Below are 20,822 nucleotides of genomic sequence, written 5' to 3'. Positions count from 1 at the left end.
GGCAATTGGTGTTATGCCGAGAAGATGGATTACCGTCCTAAAATGGGTGCTTGGACGAGTTCAGGAGGTATTTCCCGGAACCGACGGAGTCGTCAGAGCAGCCGTGATAAAAACAGCCAAGGGAACGTTCAAAAGACCAGCGGTCAAGCTTTCTATTTTGCCATTAGAGGACGCTTCAAACCATGCCAGGAATAATTTGTTTTATGGAATCAATTCAACATGTTAGCTTATATAGATTTAGCGAATATATAATAAGTTGAATGTTTATATTTAATTAATTCCACATTATTGCATATTCTTTGTAAAATCATTCACCTCTCTTAAGAAAGTCATTTGTTTGTTATATTATCAATTTGATATCCAAGGGCTATCAAGGGCGCGGTATGTTACGTACGAGAATGCCCAATTCTTTATTTTGGCTTTGTTTGTATTTGCCGGGCTTGGTTATGGTCAATGCTAGTGTTTTTTTTATTTCTTCAAGTTGGTAGCAGTGTTACCTTGTCGCCCAGTCAGTCCCGTTGTAAGCGTGTGATTGCAAGCACCGCTGAAATTGATCGGTCATTTTTTAATAAAGAAAATTTGTACTAATCCCGTCTACACGTGTGATTAAACCTATCAATACGTGCCGTGCATTGGTCCTCACCCGAGGACACTACACCATGCAAAACAAAATGCTCTCATTAAATACATACACATTTGAATTTTGCGAACTTTTTGCATAATTGTGCCTATATACAGAGCATGCATCTACAGCTAAGGAGCATGCAAATGTGACCGCTGCGCATACTCATGCCGTTACATATTGGCTGTTTTCCTTTTAGGAAACACAATCGACACAAGTATCGTTCTATCTTTATTACTCATTGAACATAAAAAAAGATAGAATAATACTTGTGTCGATTGTGTTCCCTAAAAGGAAAGCAGCCATTGTCGGTAAATTTCGGCTAACTTTCACAAATTAAATAAAATGTGTTTGGATCACTCACAAATCTTTTTAATCAAACTTCATAACTCTACGTACAAACTTCAAACGATTCCGTATAATAACTTTGTTTAACTAATATAATATATTCCGGCTAAGTGTCGGATGAAAAAATAAAATTATAAATAAACGAATGACTCACAAACCTTTTTAATTGCACTTCAAACCTCTTCATACGAAATACAAACGATTACATATAGCAATTATTCAAAAACACGTTTACTTCCGGTCAAGTGTACGCGAATATTTTACCAACGTACTTAGCAGACAGATAAAAGATTATTAAAAGTTATCTTATCCAATCGTTTGGAAATCATTTGAAAACATTTGGAAAAAACTTTTTAGAATTTGGAAAACCATAGAATAATCAAAATTAATTAATATCAATTAAGCGTATAGTTAACAGAAAATGTCTAAAAATGTTTTTTCTTTAGTCCAATCGTTTGGACTAAATCATTTGGAAACATTTGGAAAAAATTTTTTAGAATTTGTAAAACCATAAAATAATCAGAATTAATTAAAATCAATTAAGCGTTAGTTAGCAGAAAAGGTAATTATCGAGTGAGTCCCAGATGCGCATAGTAATAAACGGACACAGGAGGCTGAGTGAAACAGACACAGACCAAATGCGCACGACCACATACGTGCGTGCGTGTGTGTGTGTGTGTGCCCAAAGAACACATGGACCAAATGCGCACGGATCAAATGCGCACGGATCAAATGCGTCCAGTCGCAAACCTATGTGGTGCAGAGAATGCTTTGCACACACACACACACACACACACGAGGGAGTGCAAAGGGTGCAAGGCCCTCTCCCGCACCCACCCCGCCGGTAGAGGTGCCCGAAAAGTCGCAACCCATGTGGTAAGTTTGTTGGTTACTGTGTCCGTTTGGTCTGTGCGCATTTCGTTCGTGCGCATTTGGTCCGTGCGCATTTGATCCGTGCGCATTTGGTCTGTGTCCGTTTCACTCAGTCTGCTGTGTCCGTTTATTACTGTGCGCATCTGGGACGCTCACTAATTATCGAGGAAAGAGGCTTTCTCATCGATTTGATTGTAATTTCACTATTTTGTATATTTCGGTGTGTAGAACACGAATCTGCAAGAAAAAATTGTCGCTCGCAACTAGGAAAAAAGTTATTAAGCACTAAAGTTGACATTTGCGTGGTTAGGATTTCTGTCATATCGACATGATGTATACTTATCTGATCATGCGCAGTGACGTAAATAGCGCGAAATTTAAAATATGATGTTAGATTTTTACGAACATCTTGTTTTGCGTGGAAAGTCGCAAACCCATGTGGTGCAGAGAATGCTTTGCGTTCACACACACACATGCACACACGCACAAGGGATGCAAGGGGGGCCTTCGGCCCCCCTCCCGCACCCATGCCGTCCAAATCGTTAACCTGAAATCTGCAAACACATATGAACTTACTTTGTTTGCAATGTACAACATGGGTTAGCGACTTGGACGAGATGGGTGCGGGAGGCCCCCCTTGCACCCTCCCGCGCGTGCGTGCGTGCGTGCGTGCGTGCGTGCGTGCGTGCGTGCGTGCGTGTGTGTGTGTGTGCCCAAAGAACACATTATAGTCAAAATGACATCACATTGATGTCATAATTACATCAGGACAGGAAAAATCAAAATGATAATTTTTGGTAACAAAATTTGACGGTTTATTGACGTCAAAAAAATGTCATGCTTGTAATATATTCAGTATTATAGTAATGTGCAGGGTTTTTCTTTGCTATAGTTAAAAGAATTTTTGAAATACATTTATAGAGTAAAAACATTCCAGGTAGTAAGGTGACGTTAATACAACGTCAATAATTCGTCATTTAAGGTCGCGGACGTCATGTTACCAAATTAAGACGTAATAGTAACGTCATTTTTTGACCTATTAATTACGTCAGTCATTTATCCATCCTACAACGTATTTCCGACGTCATATTCTTGACTAATTAATAACGTCAGTTAATTGATCATTTTACGACGTATTAATAAGATTTTATTAGTGACTAATTACTGACGTTAACTATAATTCTTTTTAATAATTGACGATTTGACTTCAAATGACGAATTATTGAGGTCTAGTGGACGACATCTTGCTACCTATAACTATTAATCATTATTTAAAGATTGGTTAATAAACAACATTATTAAAATTAATATAATATTTTATATAATTAATACTATCAATATTTTAGAATTATCCCAGGCAGCACATAATATTTATGATAAATATTTATTAATATTTATTAATATTTATTTTTTCAAAATATTATATAAATATTTTACACATATTTTATATATACGAAGAAAAAAATCTTTATTCAACATATTAAAATATAGCTTAAATATTTTATATAATATTTATGGTAAATAAAAGATAAAGATTTGTATAAGTAATATTTTGTAAATATTTATAAATATTTCATAAATATTTTTATAATATTTATGATAAATCTTTATGATTTGTCAAATCTAAGACCACAAAAATATTTATAAAATGTTTGGATAAATGTTTATAAAATATTTAAATAAATATTATAAATATTTTATAAATATTGCGTTTTGTTTGAGGTATAATTTAGCTTTATCAAAAGAACAGAGCAAAAACATATTTTTATAAGTTATTCCACATGTTATTTCGCACATGTACAAATCAGAAGAAAAACTGTAAATTTATATTTATTTATAAAAATATTAGTTAACTACAAGTTTCATGTTTCTCTATTGATCTGATCTATAACAAATATGTATTCATGATCATCAAGTGTTCATGAATCATCATAAAGGGCTAGGTAGCGTACGATCTTCGAAGTCAAGCAACGTCGACGGCGGTTCAGAGTTGAATGGGTGACCGCGAGAGTTAGGCAATTCCAAATGTGACTATGGTGTGGTGGGTCGTGATGCTTGTTGAGAAACAACGTAGATTTTTTTTTTACATTATAATTATGTTATTTCGATATTTTCATAATGCAAGTACTGCATATATAGGACATGTATCCGAAATATTTTCTAAAACGTCAAAATAACGGCTTTTACTACCTGGGATAGTCATAAAAATGACGTTAAAATGTCGTCTTTATTAAATGTAAGCTAAAAACCTATGTTTTGTCATAAAAATAACAATAAAATACCGTCAAATGTACGATACTAGCTTCTTAAAAATGACGTCAATAATATGAAAATAATGACGTATTTTTGACGTTAATATATGACATCGTTAAGATGAGACAAATGTAAGTCAGTTTTACGACATTTAGACGTCATTTTATCTTGACATTATGACGTCTGGTTCGTCATAAAATGACCAAAAAATGCCGTCAATTAGACGTCACCTTGCTACCTGGGTATATACATAGAATATTTATAAACAAAATTGAATTTCTCTCTATCATGCGTTATAGTTAAAAACTTGTGCAGCTGCATTTTGTCTAGTAAACTACCCACATAGCACGGAATATTACAGGAATATCGCAGCAAAATTGCAATATATCAACAATATTACATATTACAATAAACCCACACAGCACACTTTATCCTGAGGATATCCCAAATTATCCCAGACAGACGAAGGCTGTTCCACGGATATTTCATTGAGTAGCTCCCGGGATATCCTACAAAAATATATTAAAATATCGTAAAATATCTTAAGATATCATATGATATCCCATTAATATATTTCGATATCCCAAAAAATATCTTAAAATATTATAAGATATTGTAAGATATTCTATAATATCTTACGATATCCTATTACATCCAGATAATATCCCATCATATCTTTTATCTCTACAATTAATAGAGCATAAATCAAGTGTAAAGGAAAAGTGAATTATAATGTAATAAAAAAGTGACAAAAGCGTTAATTAAATCTCTAAGAAACGTAAATTAAAACAGAACATAAATAAAGTACACTTATCGAAACAATGTGGTATATATTAATAATACTAAAAACTTATAAAAAATGACAATAAAAAATTTTTTTGATTTTATACAAACAGAGCAAAAACAAACTTTTTAATAAATTATTCCACATGCTATTTTGCACGCATATGTAAAAATGAATAAAAAACTAAAACTTCATATTTATTCATAAAAATATAAGTTAACTATACATATTCCATCCTTCTGATAACATCTATTGTAATGATCTATAAGAAATATGTATGCATAGACAAGAAGTGTTCATGGATTATCACGTGGTGTTAGGATGCGTACGGTCTTCGAAGTCAAGCAACGTCGGCAATGGTTGACACTTGGATGGGTGACCGTTTTTTCAGATATAGAGATTAAACATGCTTTAACGGATACGACCGTGGCTTGGCTGAAACATGTTATAGTCTTCTTCTTCTTACAAGATTACCGTAAAAATAATTAGAATTTTTTATTTTTTGTTCAAGTTTTTTTCAATTCTTAGAAACTCAAAAATACTTAGAAATATTCAAAAAATTTCTAAATTAATCAAAATTTTTCATTTTTTAAGTTTTTCCGAAAAACATTTCAATTTTTATAAAAAATCAGAATATTTATTAGAAATCCTGAAAAAAATTTTTTTAATTCTGACAAATTTTTTCACTAGAGTATATTACGATATCTCAGAAAATCCCTTGGACATCCTCTGGATATCGTTTGAGATATCTACAGGATGTCAAATCGGTGGACATTTGTGCATCTCTTGGATATCCCTTGGCTATCGCAGACGGTCCACGGATATCCAACGATATTGCAATATCCCAAAATGATATCCCAGGGACATCCCTAGGATAAAGTGTGCTGTGTGGGAAATATTACAGAAATATTATTGACATATTACACGTTTATGAATAACATTAGGTTATATTGTAGCGATATTACATTTTAAATAGCAATACGTTAAAATTGATATTACTTACATTAAATTGAGGGTTTATAATAAGTGCTAGTATGCTTTAAGCCGTAAGAAATTGATAAATCACAGACAAAAATGAGAAAAATAATTCCCAGACAGCACCGGATATTGTGCGAATATTTTACTCTCATACGGAATGTATTATGATCGTACCGAATATACGTAAAACACTCGTATAACGTCTCAGTAGAAAGTCATTTTGGTATATCCTCAAATAAACTTAGAATATAGCGACTGAACTTCGCAACTCTTACTGAATGTACTGAGATTATATCTAATATACTCCAAACGTCCGTAAAATATCCTATGATATATCTCATGTATATCCGTTACATATTTCCAAAATATCCGCGTAATATCGAAAGTGAATCATGTCAACGCTATTTGTGATTTGTAACGTTACGCATTTTCGTCTGCCGTGTGACGCAGACACGTGGTAAAGTGTAAGATGTGAACGTGCGAACACAAACTCACGGACAACGTGGTTTTCTCAGGAATTACGCCCAAATAACTCTGGTATGCACACAAGATATAATATACCCTGTGACGATACGTCACTAAGTCCCGGGCCGACCATCCGCCCCACCACGGGACTCGGCGTCTACGGACGCCCCTCCCGAGAGTCTAGTACCCCCGTCGGGAACCGATCCCACCACGCTGCTGGGAGCGCGTGGGGATCGCCCCGACGGGTATAAAAGCCGAGCTCGATCGGGATCGAGCACCAGTCCCGTCCTGTCGACTGAGTAGGTCTCCGGACCACTCTGACGCCCGGTTCTCGCCGGCATTCGACTATCCTTGTGTCCGCCGACGGAGCAGGCCACCTGGCCGTTCTGCCGCCCGGTTCTCGCCGGCATTCGGCTATCCTTGTTGCGCCAACAGAGCAGGCCACCTGGCCGTTCTGCCGCCTGGTTCTCGCCGGCATTTGGCCATCCTTGTGTCCGCCGACGGAGCAGGCCACCTGGCCGTTCTGCCGCTCGGTTCTCGCCGGCATTCGACCGTCCTTGTCATCTCCAACGAGGCAGGTTACCTGGCCGCCCTACCCGCCGGTTCTCGCCGGCGCCCCCGGGTCGCGACCGCGTTCTAAGGTGCTGCGCACTAGCGCGCTCCCGTCCGACTGACATCGCTAGGTTAAGTTGTACATACCCGCATAGTAGTACATAAGGTAGCATAAGGAATATGTAAGATAGGATAAGCATTATAATAAAGATCTATTACTTTAACATCGGTGTGCGCAAGTTGGTTTCCCCCCTTCTCTCGAATCCTGGTACCCGGCGAGCCTGTCCGAGGCGTTCGGGAAAGGCGAACCGTCACAACCCAGTGAACACATTTTATAGCGGCAATATAACATGGAAGTTACAAGTAATTTAACATTGTTATTTTTGTGATATGTAGGTGCTATATGACATGGAAATAACCTGTTACGTAATATTTGTTATACGCAAGTGATATAGCTATTATACATCGTTTTGGCGTTACAGTTATTCAACAAAAATTGTATAATTGTAACATAACACGTTCGTATCAATGTTATTACGGAACGATGCGTCGTAGTTGACTCAGAAATCAGACAACATTATAACATCCTGAATGATAGATCTATTTGATAATAAAAAAAATTATTATAAAGATAATGTTTTCAAAAATAACGGTTTGTCTACAATTACTGTGCACAAAAAATGCACAAAATCGAAATTCATCATGTGCTGAACAAAAACAGAATAATAAATGTATGTATGTATTTTGTTAATGGGAGGAAAAAGAAATGTCCATAAATTTGGACAAATGGTTAGGACGTGACATAACCCCAGACAGCACCAGATATCGTACGAATATTATACTCTCATACGTAATGTACTGTGATCATACCGAATATACGTAAAACATTCATATAACGTCTCAGTAGAATGTCATTTTGATATATCCTCAAGATAAACTTAGAATATAGCGACTGAACTTCGCAACTCCTACTGAATATACTGAGATTATATCTAATATACTCAAAACATCCGTAAAATATCCTATGATATATCTCATGTATATCTATCACATATTTCCAAAATATCCGCGTAATATCGAAAGTGAATCATGTCAACGCTATCTATGATCTGTAACGTTACGCATTTTTGTCTGCCGTGTGATGCAGACACGTGGTGAAGTGTAGGGTGTGAACGTGCGAACACGAACTCACGGACAACGTGGTTTTCTCAGGAATTACGCCCAGATAACTCTGGTATGTACATAAGATATAATATAGTAACGTAAACTATAATAATATATATATATTGTATATATACATATATTATTTAGGTTATAACCTACAATTATCTGAGCATAATTTCCCAAAGCACCCCAGCGTATTCAACAGATATTACGCTTCATTTTTTGCGATAGCTTTCTGATGTGCGAAATGATTAATTCCTCTTCTTATTTCTTCTTGCTAATTCTGTATGTTTAATTCCTTGTTCCTTATTCCTCTCATTATGCATGAGTCCATATAATGCGAACATACTGTAGACATATTGTGAATATACTGAAGATATACTTTAGACATACGTATAACATTCTTGAGATATATTCGGTATATTTTCACAAACTGCCAGCGAAATTCTGTGGGATAAGGCAACGCAGACATAGTACATTATGAGTATATACTCGGCATATCACAGACGTATCTCCAATATTATATGAATATTGCAATATACTTTCGCAATATCCTACTATCGTTCTCATAATCTACATGTGCTGTCTGGCTTGATTGTGATTGATTAATTTCTTACGGCTTAAAGCTTACTTCAGCTATTTTTAAGCTCAACCTAATGTTAAAATGTTGTTAATGAGTACGTTTACACGTTACCTTTGGCTGATATTTATAGTCAAATTTTATTTAAAGATCGTCTCAAGCAATGTCTTAAGATGCTAACGGTTCTGTAATTGATGGCTGATGGTATCTTAAGCAGTACTTATGGCGTTTTTGACCCGTGCTGGGTTAACCCGTTTCGGTTTCTTTTCGTCTAGAACTGGTCAATCACAGTTATTCCCTTCTTCAGAAGAATGGCTGTGATTGGTCTTATGACGTCATTAATCGCTCCCGGAACGATTAACCCAGCCCAGTCGAACACGCTATTATACATATAAGATGATCTTAAATATAAGATTCAATTATGAATACCGGCCTTAATCAGATTTAACGACATCGATAGTGCTTAGATTTCAAATTACATTTTTCAAAAAAATGAAATGTGATTGGCCAGGTTAACAACCGATATTCTAAATCTGATTAAGGATAATGTGTAAACGTAATCATTAGCATTAAGACGTCATTACATTACTTAATTATTTTATAAATACTTATTATTTTATAATTTGTACATATTTTTAAAAAATTATAAATATGTTAAAAAATATAGAAGAATAAAAAATAAAAAAATATTGCAAAAATGTTACGTAAATATTACAGTAATACATTCATGATATATCACTATTATATTACTGTGATCCATTTCGGCGGACATTTTAATATTGTAGTAATATTTTTGTAATATTTCTGCAATATTTATACTATATTTCACAGTAATATTGTAATGGGAGAACAATATTTCTGTGACATTACCGTAATATTCCGTGCTATGTGGGTAGTAAACTAATAGAATGTATATATACAGTGGCTTGTGATAAAACAAAAGAAAATCATTTTAAATTGTTAACTTATCTATCAGACAGCTGGCACATGACCTATTCAATTACACTCTATATAAAACCACATTTTAAATTTTGCGCATGGTCACAGATACGTACCCAGGGAACACATTTTATAGCGGCCATATAACAAGTTGGAAGTTACAAGTAATTTAACATTGTTATTCTTGTGATATGTAGGTGCTATATGACATGGAAATAACCTGTTACGTAATATTTGTTATACGCAAGTGATTTAGCTGTTATACATCGTTTTGGCGTTACAGTTATTTAACAAAAATTGTATAATTGTAACATAACACGTTCGTATCAATGTTATTACGGAACGATGCGTCGTAGTTGACTCAGAAATCAGACAACATTATAACATCCTGAATGATAGATCTATTTGATAATAAAAAAAATTATTATAAAGATAATGTTTTCAAAAATAACGGTTTGTCTACAATTACTGTGCACAAAAAATGCACAAAATCGAAATTCATCATGTGCTGAACAAAAACAGAATAATAAATGTATACTATTCAATTTTTCTTAGAATTACGATCTATATAGTTAACCATCTAATTAATCATTTGAACGCTTCAAAGATTAGTGCTAAATAGATCGCAATTTCCATCAAATTATTAAGGTTATGGAAAAAGATAAATTTAACAATGAAATTAATAAGTAAATAAATTAATGCTATTTATTTTTAATATGTTTTGCAAAATTTAATTGCTTTTATAAAAAATAATATAGTTGCGTCAGTTTATAACATAAGTATATGTAGACAATAACAAGTAACCATATCGATGAGTCAAATTGGCGTAGTAGGTAGAGTACAAGGTTTGTCATCCTAAGGTCCCGGGTTCAAACTTAGCAGCGGCAAGTAAGAATAAAATAAAAAATTACATAATTTAAATTTAATTAATAAAAATTTATTTTAAATGTAGTATGTGCTGTTGATAAAAATAATTTTTAAAAAATAAAATTTTTATTTTATTTTATTTTTCTTTGTAACTGTTGTGTAACGGTTAGATAACACGTAATTATAACGTGTTATATTGCTGAGTCGGAAATTGTAACTTACATATAAGTTACGTGTAATTTCAGAGTAACGTAACTTGTTATATTCGGTTACATTGCTGTTACACTGCTGCTATATTACTGTGTTCACTGGGTATACATATTGGGTGCGTTCGGGGAGACGCTATTGGCGCTACCAGCATCAGTCCATCTTCATTACTCATTAAAAATAAAACAAGGATAAACGCACCCATTGTCGATATGACAGAAATCCTATTGGTACACACTTTTGCATAACGCATAACATAGGACAGAATTCATAGACCGATCTTAAATTCAAGAATTATCCTAAGTCTAGCTTCGAGCAGACTTGAGACTTATTTAACCAATGAAATAACAACATTGACGTTTCAAGATCATGCTTAATAGCGTGTTCGACTGGGCTGGGTTAATCGCTCCGGGAGCGATTAATGACGTCATAAGACCAATCACAGCCATTCTTTTGAAGAAGGGAATAACTGTGATTGGCCAGTTCTAGAGGAAAAGAAATCGAAACGGGTTAACCTAGTACGGGTCGAAAACGCCATAAGATGGATCTTGAATAAGATTTGACTATGAATACCGGCCATAGATGCATAAGAAATTTGATTGGTTGAATTTCTTATGCACTTTGCTTACGAACCAATCAATTTATTTATGTATATACGTTATGCGTTATGCAAAAGTGTGTGCGGGGGCCTATAGGCTGCGTTTAGCTGAAAAAGCAGCTTTGCAACTGTTGTAAAATTCTTCAACACGACTGGTTTATACATTTAGATCTAACAGGAACTAAGAGCAAGAACCAATCTTGTTGAAGAATTATACAGCAGTTGCAAAGCTGCCTTTGAGTATATATACATGGAGGAGGAATGCCAGCACTGAAAGTAAGGCACTATAAAAGTGAGTATTCTTAGAGCACTAGAAAAGTAGGTTTTCTCCATAGACCTTATAGATATGGACCGGCAATTGCCTACAATTTGTGTATAGAAAACGGTGTCCAGAAGAGGTGCGAGAGAGAAACAGACTTTTTAGTACTTCTTTCTCTAAAGTTACCGGAAATAACTATCGTGCATGTCAGCACACATGCATACATATGTATATACATATATATACACACACATAAGTTAAAACACGTGACCAAAACGTATCCAATCGTTGGATTTCAATGTATAATATGTACAAGCATGCGCGAAACATATTTCCGGACTCTTTAGAGAGAGAAGTATGGACACGATTTTGCTTTCCAGGTAGCAAGCCCACGTCATTTTGACGTCCCAAAATGATCATATCTGGTCATATGTCGTCAAAATGACCATTTTTTTACATGACCTAAAATTGACCTCATGATGACGTCATTTCGAAGTCATATTTCAGTCATGATCTGACGATTATTTTCCTAGACAACACACATCCAAAATCGGGACATAAAGACGTCATTAAGAGGTATTTTGGATACGGTCTAAAGCGGTGTCTATATAATGAGATTTAAGGCGTAAGGCATAAGCATATTATATAAGCATATTATATTCAATTTTAAGAGAACTTTTTTAAGAAAACATTTAGATATCTTGGAAATAATTTGAAAATGGTCAAATTAACCATTTGAACGCTTCAAAGTCTTAGTGCTAAATAGATCGCAATTTCCATCAAATTATAAAGGTTATGGAAAAAGTTAAATTTAACAATGAAATTAATATGTAAATAAGTTAATGCTATTTATTTTTAATATGTTTTGCAAAATTTAATTGCTTTTATAAAAAATAATATAATTGCGTCAGTTTATAACATATAGGTATATGTAGACAATAACAAGTACCCATATCGATGATTCAAACTGGCGTAGCAGATAGAGTACAAGGTTTGTAATTTTAAGGTCCCGGGTTCAAAACTACCAGCGGCAAGTAAGAGAATAAAATAAAATAATATAATTTAAATTTAATTAATTAATAAAAATTTGTCCCAAATTTAGTACGTGCTGTTGATAAGAATAATAAAAAAAAATAAAATTTTTATTTTATTTTTTAATTTCTAGTTGCATTTTAAAGATATCCGATTTAAGAAATCTTTTAGATATTAGTTTCATGATATTTTTCTGTTCTCAAAAAACGACGCATTGGTTAACATTCTGACATTATATGTTATCTTTTAGAAGTCTCTTTATGTTATCATTTTCAGAAACAGGATATCTTTTAGATCTTTTTGACAACATATTGTTCACGTCATTCTATGACGTCAAAATACGGTACATTTCATGACGTCAGGAATTTGTGACATTCGACCGTCATTTTAACGTCATAAGGGCGTCATTTTGTGACGTCAAGAATAGTCAGTAAATGACCATTTTGGGACCTTAAAATGACGTGAGCTTGCTCCTGGGTTGGTATTGCCAGTCCATATCTATAAGGTCTATACTTCTATAGTATTCTCACGTCCGCCATTTTTCTTCTACTAGCAGAAAAAATGGGAGCGTCCCAGATGCACACAGTAATAAACGGACACAGCAGGCTGAATGAAACGGACACAGTAACAAACGGACACAGACCAAACGGACACAGTAATAAACGGACACAGTATCAAACGGACACAGTAATAAACGGACACAGACCAAATGCGCACAGAGCGAAACGAACACAGTGCGAAACGGACACAGACCAAATGCGCACGGACCAAATGCGCACACTGCACATGCGCACACTGCACGTGCGCACGGACCAAATGCAATCCATGTACATTGCAAGCAGAGTAAAGTCCACATAGGTTAGCGACTTGGACGGGGTGGGTGCGGGAGGGGGGCCGAAGGCCCCCCTTGCACCCCCGTGTGTGTGTGTGTGTGTGTGTGTGCGTGCAAAGCATTCACTGCATCACATGGGTTTGCAACTTTCCGTGTATGCATTTGGTCCGTGCGCATGTACAGTGTGCGCATTTGGTCTGTGTCCGTTTTGCTCTGTGCGTATTTGGTCTGTGTCCGTTTCGCTCTGTGCGCATTTGGTCTGTGTCCGTTTGTTACTGTGTCCGTGTCGCACTGTGTCCGTTTGTTACTGTGTCCGTTTCGCACTGTGTCCGTTTATTACTGTGTCCATTTGGTCTGTGTCCGTTTGTTACTGTGTCCGTTTCACTCAGCTTGCTGTGTCCGTTTATTACTGTGCGCATCTGGGACTCACTCGGAAAAATTAGGTATGTTTTGTATATATATACGTCAATAATCTTTGGAAGCACCAAACTTTATGCGACAATGAAACGAATGGTTTGTTCACGTCGCCATGCCCCGACATGATCCTACTCACTCCAACGCTTTCTAATAGGTTGGCGTCATCGGAATCAACGTATTGGAGTGCGTTGGGGTGAATAGGAGCATGTCGGAGCATGTGACGCGAACAGACCCGAAGACACGATATTTATGGGTCTGTTCGCGTCACATGCCCCAACATGCTCCTATTCACCCCAACACACTCCAATACGTTGATTCCGATGACGCCAATCTATTAGAATGCGTTGGAGTGAGTAGGAGCATGTCGGAGCATGGCGACGCGAACAAACCATATGATCTTGAGACTGTAAAGATTATTGCGATGTATTATATATATAAATATATATAATGTATTATATATAAAACCATAGACATAGTATATCTAGACTGAGGATTGTCTCAAATTTCAGGAGTGGGGGTAAGGCTTACGTACGATATAACAGGTATTTCGTTCTCTCTTACACACGCCTGCGTGTGAGAGAGAAGAAAATACCTGGTACTAAAGACTTATAATCAAAGATTCGCCAATGGCGAACACAATTTTGATTGGTCACTTGAGTCACATGGTTTATCCGCCATTGCGTACCCACGCTGGGCGAGGAAGAGGGGAGAGTGCTCTGTGTTGAGCAGTATAGGTTAAAGGAATATGTGTCAGAAATTATAAGGTAATTCAATTTCTGCACTCTAGGGTTACTATATTTTGACGATACACTCAGGAAGAACAAGAAAAATTAAATTTGCATCTGTTATATGGCTGCGTACAACTTGGAGCAGGCTCGCATTGTTTACTATTTTTACTACTCCAGACCCCAGCCCCAGATCCCAGCCCCCATCCAGTCACCATATGGGTACAAGATGGTGGATAGCAGTCATGGTGGAAGGCCATTGGCGCATCTTTGATTATAGGTCTTTACCTGGTACATCGTCCGTCCCTTTTCAACGTCTACGTTTGTCCTTTTCTACGTATGCCCATACCCCTACTTCTTAACCGAGCAGGCCTGTATAAAACATTATGTTCCCAGACAGCACATGTAGATTATGAGAACGATAATAGGATATTGCGAAAGTATATTGCAATATTCGTATAATATTAGAGATACGTCTGTGATATGGCGAGTATATACTCATAACGTACTATGTCCGCGTTGCCTTATCCCATAGAATTTCGCTGGCAGTTTATGAGAATATACCGAATATATCTTAAGAATGTTATACGTATGTCTAAAGTATATCTTCAGTATATTCACAATATGTCTACAGTATGTTCACATTATATGGGCTCATGCATAATGAGAGGAATAAGGAACAAGGAATTAAACATACAGAATTAGCAAGAAGAAATAAGAAGAGGAATTAATCATTTCGCACATCAGAAAGCTATCGCAAAAAATGAAGCGTAATATCTGTTGAATACGCTGGGGTGCTTTGGGAAATTATGCTCAGATAATTGTAGGTTATAACCTAAATAATATATGTATATATACAATATATATATATTATTATAGTTTACGTTACTATATTATATCTTATGTACATACCAGAGTTATCTGGGCGTAATTCCTGAGAAAACCACGTTGTCCGTGAGTTCGTGTTCGCACGTTCACACCCTACACTTCACCACGTGTCTGCATCACACGGCAGACAAAAATGCGTAACGTTACAGATCATAGATAGCGTTGACATGATTCACTTTCGATATTACGCGGATATTTTGGAAATATGTGATAGATATACATGAGATATATCATAGGATATTTTACGGATGTTTTGAGTATATTAGATATAATCTCAGTATATTCAGTAGGAGTTGCGAAGTTCAGTCGCTATATTCTAAGTTTATCTTGAGGATATATCAAAATGACATTCTACTGAGACGTTATATGAATGTTTTACGTATATTCGGTATGATCACAGTACATTACGTATGAGAGTATAATATTCGTACGATATCTGGTGCTGTCTGGGGTTATGTCACGTCCTAACCATTTGTCCAAATTTATGGACATTTCTTTTTCCTCCCATTAACAAAATCACTTAATAGCGCCAGGCATGACGCGCACAATGACACCAGACGCCACCCTCGGATAGGCCAATGTAACGCGACCCCGCTTATGGGAGTGGGGATGTTTTAAGCGGCGTCTCCACGCCATGTCTTAGAATAAGGCGCGCAGTTAGAAGTAATCAGTTCTCGCGAGCGGTTCACTTTTCTAGTTCAAGTTCCAATTCCATTCCAAATCTAATTCTACTTCTAATTCTAATTCAAGTCTTAAATAATTAATTTAGTTGTTTAGCTACTTAACTTTATATTCTAATTTAGCCTTAAGTGTAATTGTAACCAATAATTTTACTTTTATAATAAACTGATTGATTCAGTGACTCGAATTCGTTATTCAATTTCAACATTCCTTAAATCACGTTCAACGTATATCACGCGAGTTCACCATAACTGTGAAGACCGTTTCCTGCGACCGTCCAATCACAGAAGGGTCTACACCGAGGGGTAGCCAGAACACGACGCCTCCTGAGCCGACCAAGCTGACAGCCAATCAAGAGAGTCACCTAAAGGTAGGATAACAACTCACATATTTCTAATAATAATAAATTCCCATTCGCGTTCGCAATGCTCTGTGAAAATGTGCTCTACTAATTCTATTAACTATTCGTCTCCCGGATTGGTCGAGCCGATGCCTATCACGCGCGGCTATTTTGATTGGATAAGCACTGCATGCTGCACCGCGTCATTGTTCTATCAACATCGTATTGATAAAACTTATTACTTGTGCGATAATTGCTACCTCCAAGCTCCCCCCGAGACCCACTTGCTTTACACATACAAACTACGCCACTACATACATATCGGGTTCGGTGACTGCCAAGAATACTGCTCGATTTGTAATGTATTATTAGCCACCCGCAGTATCTTACACGAGTGTCGCGCCTGTATTAGCATATTTGAGGGATTCCTGCGTTATCTTGAACAGAGCGACGATCTTCCAACTGACTTTACCGAAGCTACTATCGTCGCGATCTCTGAAGATCCGGTCTGTTAATTTTGTAAATTTGTCCAGTTTCACGAGTCATAATCACCTCAGAGTGCAGGGGCTCTATTCTTGAATTCATTCGCAAGAGAAACGCATTCGCAAATTCTGATCTTACAGAAAAGTTGGAAATTTATTAATTATCGTATGGCTATTAACCAATAAACTTGCAACTTTTCTGTTAGATCGAGTACTTGCGTATACGTTTCTCTTGCGAATGAATTCAAGAATCGAGCCCCTGGGCCCCTATTCTTGAATTCATTCGCAAGAGAAACGTATTCGCAAATTCTGTTCTTACAGAAAAGTTAAAAATTTATTGGCTATCGTATGGCTTTCAACCAATAAACTTGCAACTTTTCTGTTAGAGCGGGTATTTGCGCATACGTTTTCTTGCGAATGAATTCAAGAATAGGGGCCCAGGGCAGTAGCCGCGATTTCATAATTTGGCCGCGTCACAGTTTAGCTATAACCAGTTACGACGGTACAGTCGGAACCTTTGATGTTTATGTTACCTAGTCACGTGACCATCCGCCATGTTTTGGATTGTAAGAAAGCGCGTTATTCGAAGATATAAAACAAAAAAAGGTAGTAAAAATATTTCTTATGATTCGTGTCAAATTGTTATTAAAGAGATAAGTGAATAAATAAAAAAAATTACAGAAAAAGTTAAAAAAAGTTAAATTCTGAAATGAGGTTAAACAATAATAAATAAATGGATTTTTTGGAAAACAAAAAAATTTTATTCCTGCGTTTCGTCCAGATATGTTTTTACACATGACACAGGAAAATCCACCTTTACTAACTTTACTCATTATTATAATTTATTTCAAAATAAATGATATTGAAAAAAACACTGAAGATGATCTTCATTAATAATCTTTTCAAAATAATACCTAATTAATATCGCTTAATATCAATGAAAAATTATTCACACAATATAACCTCTAACACGCAATTATCACATGTCTAGCTCATAGCTTCGTACCGCGTGGCTCGCCATGTCCGCCATATTTTAGATAGTACAGTTGACGCATGCGTCGTAAAATATTATACGAAGAATTTCGCTGACTGTCGTAACTGGTTATGCTAAACTGTGGCCGCGTGCTCGTCCTGCACGTAACAGTTAGTTACTTGCTAGTTTGAAGAAAAATGGTGAAAACGTGAAAATACCTACTTTTCTAGTGCTTTACTGGGCAGCAATCATGTAACTTTTTTCTTGGTCTACAAGCACTTACATAAGAAAATAGAACAATCGAATTCCTTATGCATATGCTTCTGCGCTTATGCAAGTTGTGTGGATATACCATAAGGGCCATCACACACGAAGGGTGTGTTCGAGGAGACGCTATTAGCGCTATCAACATCAGTTTATCCTTGTTCTACTTTTAGACCCGGTTCCACAACTCACGGTTAACTGCTAACGGAAGATTAATCGACTACCTATTTTTCTCTATATTATTATCTAAGGAGAGACAGAAAATCTATTAACCTCCCGTTAGCAGTTAACCGTGAGTTGTGGAACCGGGCCTTAATGAGTAATGAAGATGGACTGATGCTGGTAACGCTAATAGCGTCTCCTCGAACGCACCCGAAATGATATAAGCTGCATAAGCATAACACAAGACCGATGAACCAATCAGTTCTCAGCATAAAGTCACCATATTGATATACATAAGATGCTTATTGGCCTAGAGCTCTTATGCTATGCATATACAGATTATGCCATTTCGTGTGTGATGGCCCTAAGAAGAAGTAAAAAGAACGAGCCGAATGTTGCTTAGTAGAAATGGTAGAAAAGTTAAACCAGTTGATATAATGATACGGGAAGTACGAAGTATCAATCACTGAATCATGATCACGTAATTATCACTTGTCTTTTCTAATTTTGATATAAGATATTATTTTCTTATTTAAAATAATTGCAAAAATTAAGGTTTGTTTTTAGGTTAGGTAAAACCAAATTATAGAAACTGTTTACATATCACCCGTAATCGGGTTTAATAATTACCGCAGTTCTTATAAAAGCAAGCTAATCGCAGCCGTTTTTTGGAAAAGTAGAACGATTATGATTGGTCTGTTTATAAACTACGGTTGTTATTAAATCCGATTAAGAGTTAGGTTAGGTTAGGTTACATAGATGAAACATCACACACGCACGCACGCGCCCGTATATAACTAAGAAGAAAATAGAAAATCAATAAGCAAAATTGAATTATTTTTTGACTTGAATTTGTATTTTTTGACTTTGATTTGTATTTTTTGACTTTGATTTGTATTTAAATTTAAAATATTTTTTCTGTAAATTATTGAAATATTTATTCTTTTGTGTTTTTAGATTAAGGAAATAAAAGATATACCAGTTAAATGTTACGCAAGGTGTTGCTAAGGTTGACAATCCTGGCATTACTTTTAATAGCCTTTTACTACTATCAAACATCTGATGGTGAACATTGGTTCGTGTTCAACTTCCAAAGAAGAAATGCAAACCTGGCAAATTTCACACTTGTCTCAGTATCAACCACTTATTCCAACAATTACTTGTCTTCAACAAGCACTTTGCCACGAAATAAGACAAGTTATTACAATGTATGGTGCATTTTTACTAAAGTTGCCTCAAACTCACCCATGAGACGCAAGTTCCAAATATTCATCAACTCCTTGCTCAAATTTGCTTCTGTAGACATTGCTTTTCATGTGATAAGTGACGATGACAGTCAAGACATAGCTGCAACTGTTATTAAAAATGTTATGATTAGCACTGGGAAATTTATGGAAGTATGCCCTCATTTTTAAATTTTAATTTTAATTAGTATTAAAGCAAATATTTTTGGCAAAAAAGTTTTTATAGTGTTAGATGTGCAAATAATGATTTTTTTATAATTAAATCTAAAATTTATTGTCTAAATATGCCAGTATAGTGTGCATTGATGAAAGTAGTAATATGAGTAATTCTTATTTTTTCCTGTGTTTTAATATTTTAAACTAAAATTTAGAATTTATCTGAAAGATTGTAAAATACTGAAAAATAATACGGGATTACTTTCATAATTAAACAATATTAATGTTTTGATAATAACTTAAATTTTATTTTAAAATGTAGACTATTTGTACATTTAACAGTTTATAATATTTTAAGAATTTTTTACTTTGAATTTATAAAGATTACCAAACAAACATTTAAATTTTTTCAGATTTTTTAAGTTTTCTTTAGAAATTAGAATAAAAAATTTTAAAAATATTAGAATATTTCAAAATTTGCATTTATAAAGAATTCTATAAAAATATATTTTATAAGTTTTCTTTTATAAAAAGCATATTCTATAAAAACTTTTTTAAACTTTTGAACAATTTTTTGATTCTTGTAAAAAAACTGAAAAAAATTTTAATTATAAAATTACACAGTGAAAAATTGTTATTTAAAATGTAATAATTTGAGAAATATTTTTAATATCTATGTCATATCTTATTTTTAATGAATTATAATATCAAAACAAGTATCTCTGGTATATAAAATTTTCATATTAATGGTTACTTCTTCATATTAAATATATTAATTATTATTATTCTATTAAATATTAAATATTTAATACTTATAATATTAAATATTTTACAAAATATTTATAGTATTAATTGAGATATTTATAGTATTAAATTTCTCAGTATTTAAGAATATTTTATATTTTCCACTTGTGATGATTTTTGAACAAATATTAAGAATATAGCTGTCACATTTTACAATAGAGCATGATCAAAAATATAAACATTTAAGAAATTTTTCTATTATTATATTTGAATACCTGGGTAAAATTTAAGCACAATTTTTTTTTTTTACTAATGCTAGCGCCACACTATGCGCATATTCGCGATTCGTAATTCATAATTTGCGATTTATCTGACCACTCGACCAGCGAATCA

The 20,822-nt window shown here is 34.8% G+C and overlaps 1 protein-coding gene across 3 annotated transcripts in view; it reads left to right on the top strand.

Moving 5' to 3' along the window:
* The first annotated feature begins 18,608 nt into the window (after positions 1–18,608).
* The window catches only part of LOC105839668, a 36,987-nt gene continuing 34,773 nt past the window's right edge, over positions 18,609–20,822 (top strand). For all 3 annotated transcript variants that reach the window (XM_036291643.1, XM_036291642.1, XM_036291644.1), the window contains exons 1-2: positions 18,609–18,766; positions 19,243–19,682. In XM_036291643.1, coding sequence (XP_036147536.1) covers positions 19,272–19,682 — 411 coding nt within the window. In that variant the 5' untranslated portion in view covers positions 18,609–18,766; positions 19,243–19,271. The remainder of the gene's footprint in view (positions 18,767–19,242; positions 19,683–20,822) is intronic.

The sequence above is a fragment of the Monomorium pharaonis genome, chromosome 9, assembly GCF_013373865.1.
Source record: "Monomorium pharaonis isolate MP-MQ-018 chromosome 9, ASM1337386v2, whole genome shotgun sequence".
Classification (NCBI taxonomy): domain Eukaryota; kingdom Metazoa; phylum Arthropoda; class Insecta; order Hymenoptera; family Formicidae; genus Monomorium; species Monomorium pharaonis.
This window is presented reverse-complemented; position numbering and strand designations above follow the sequence as displayed.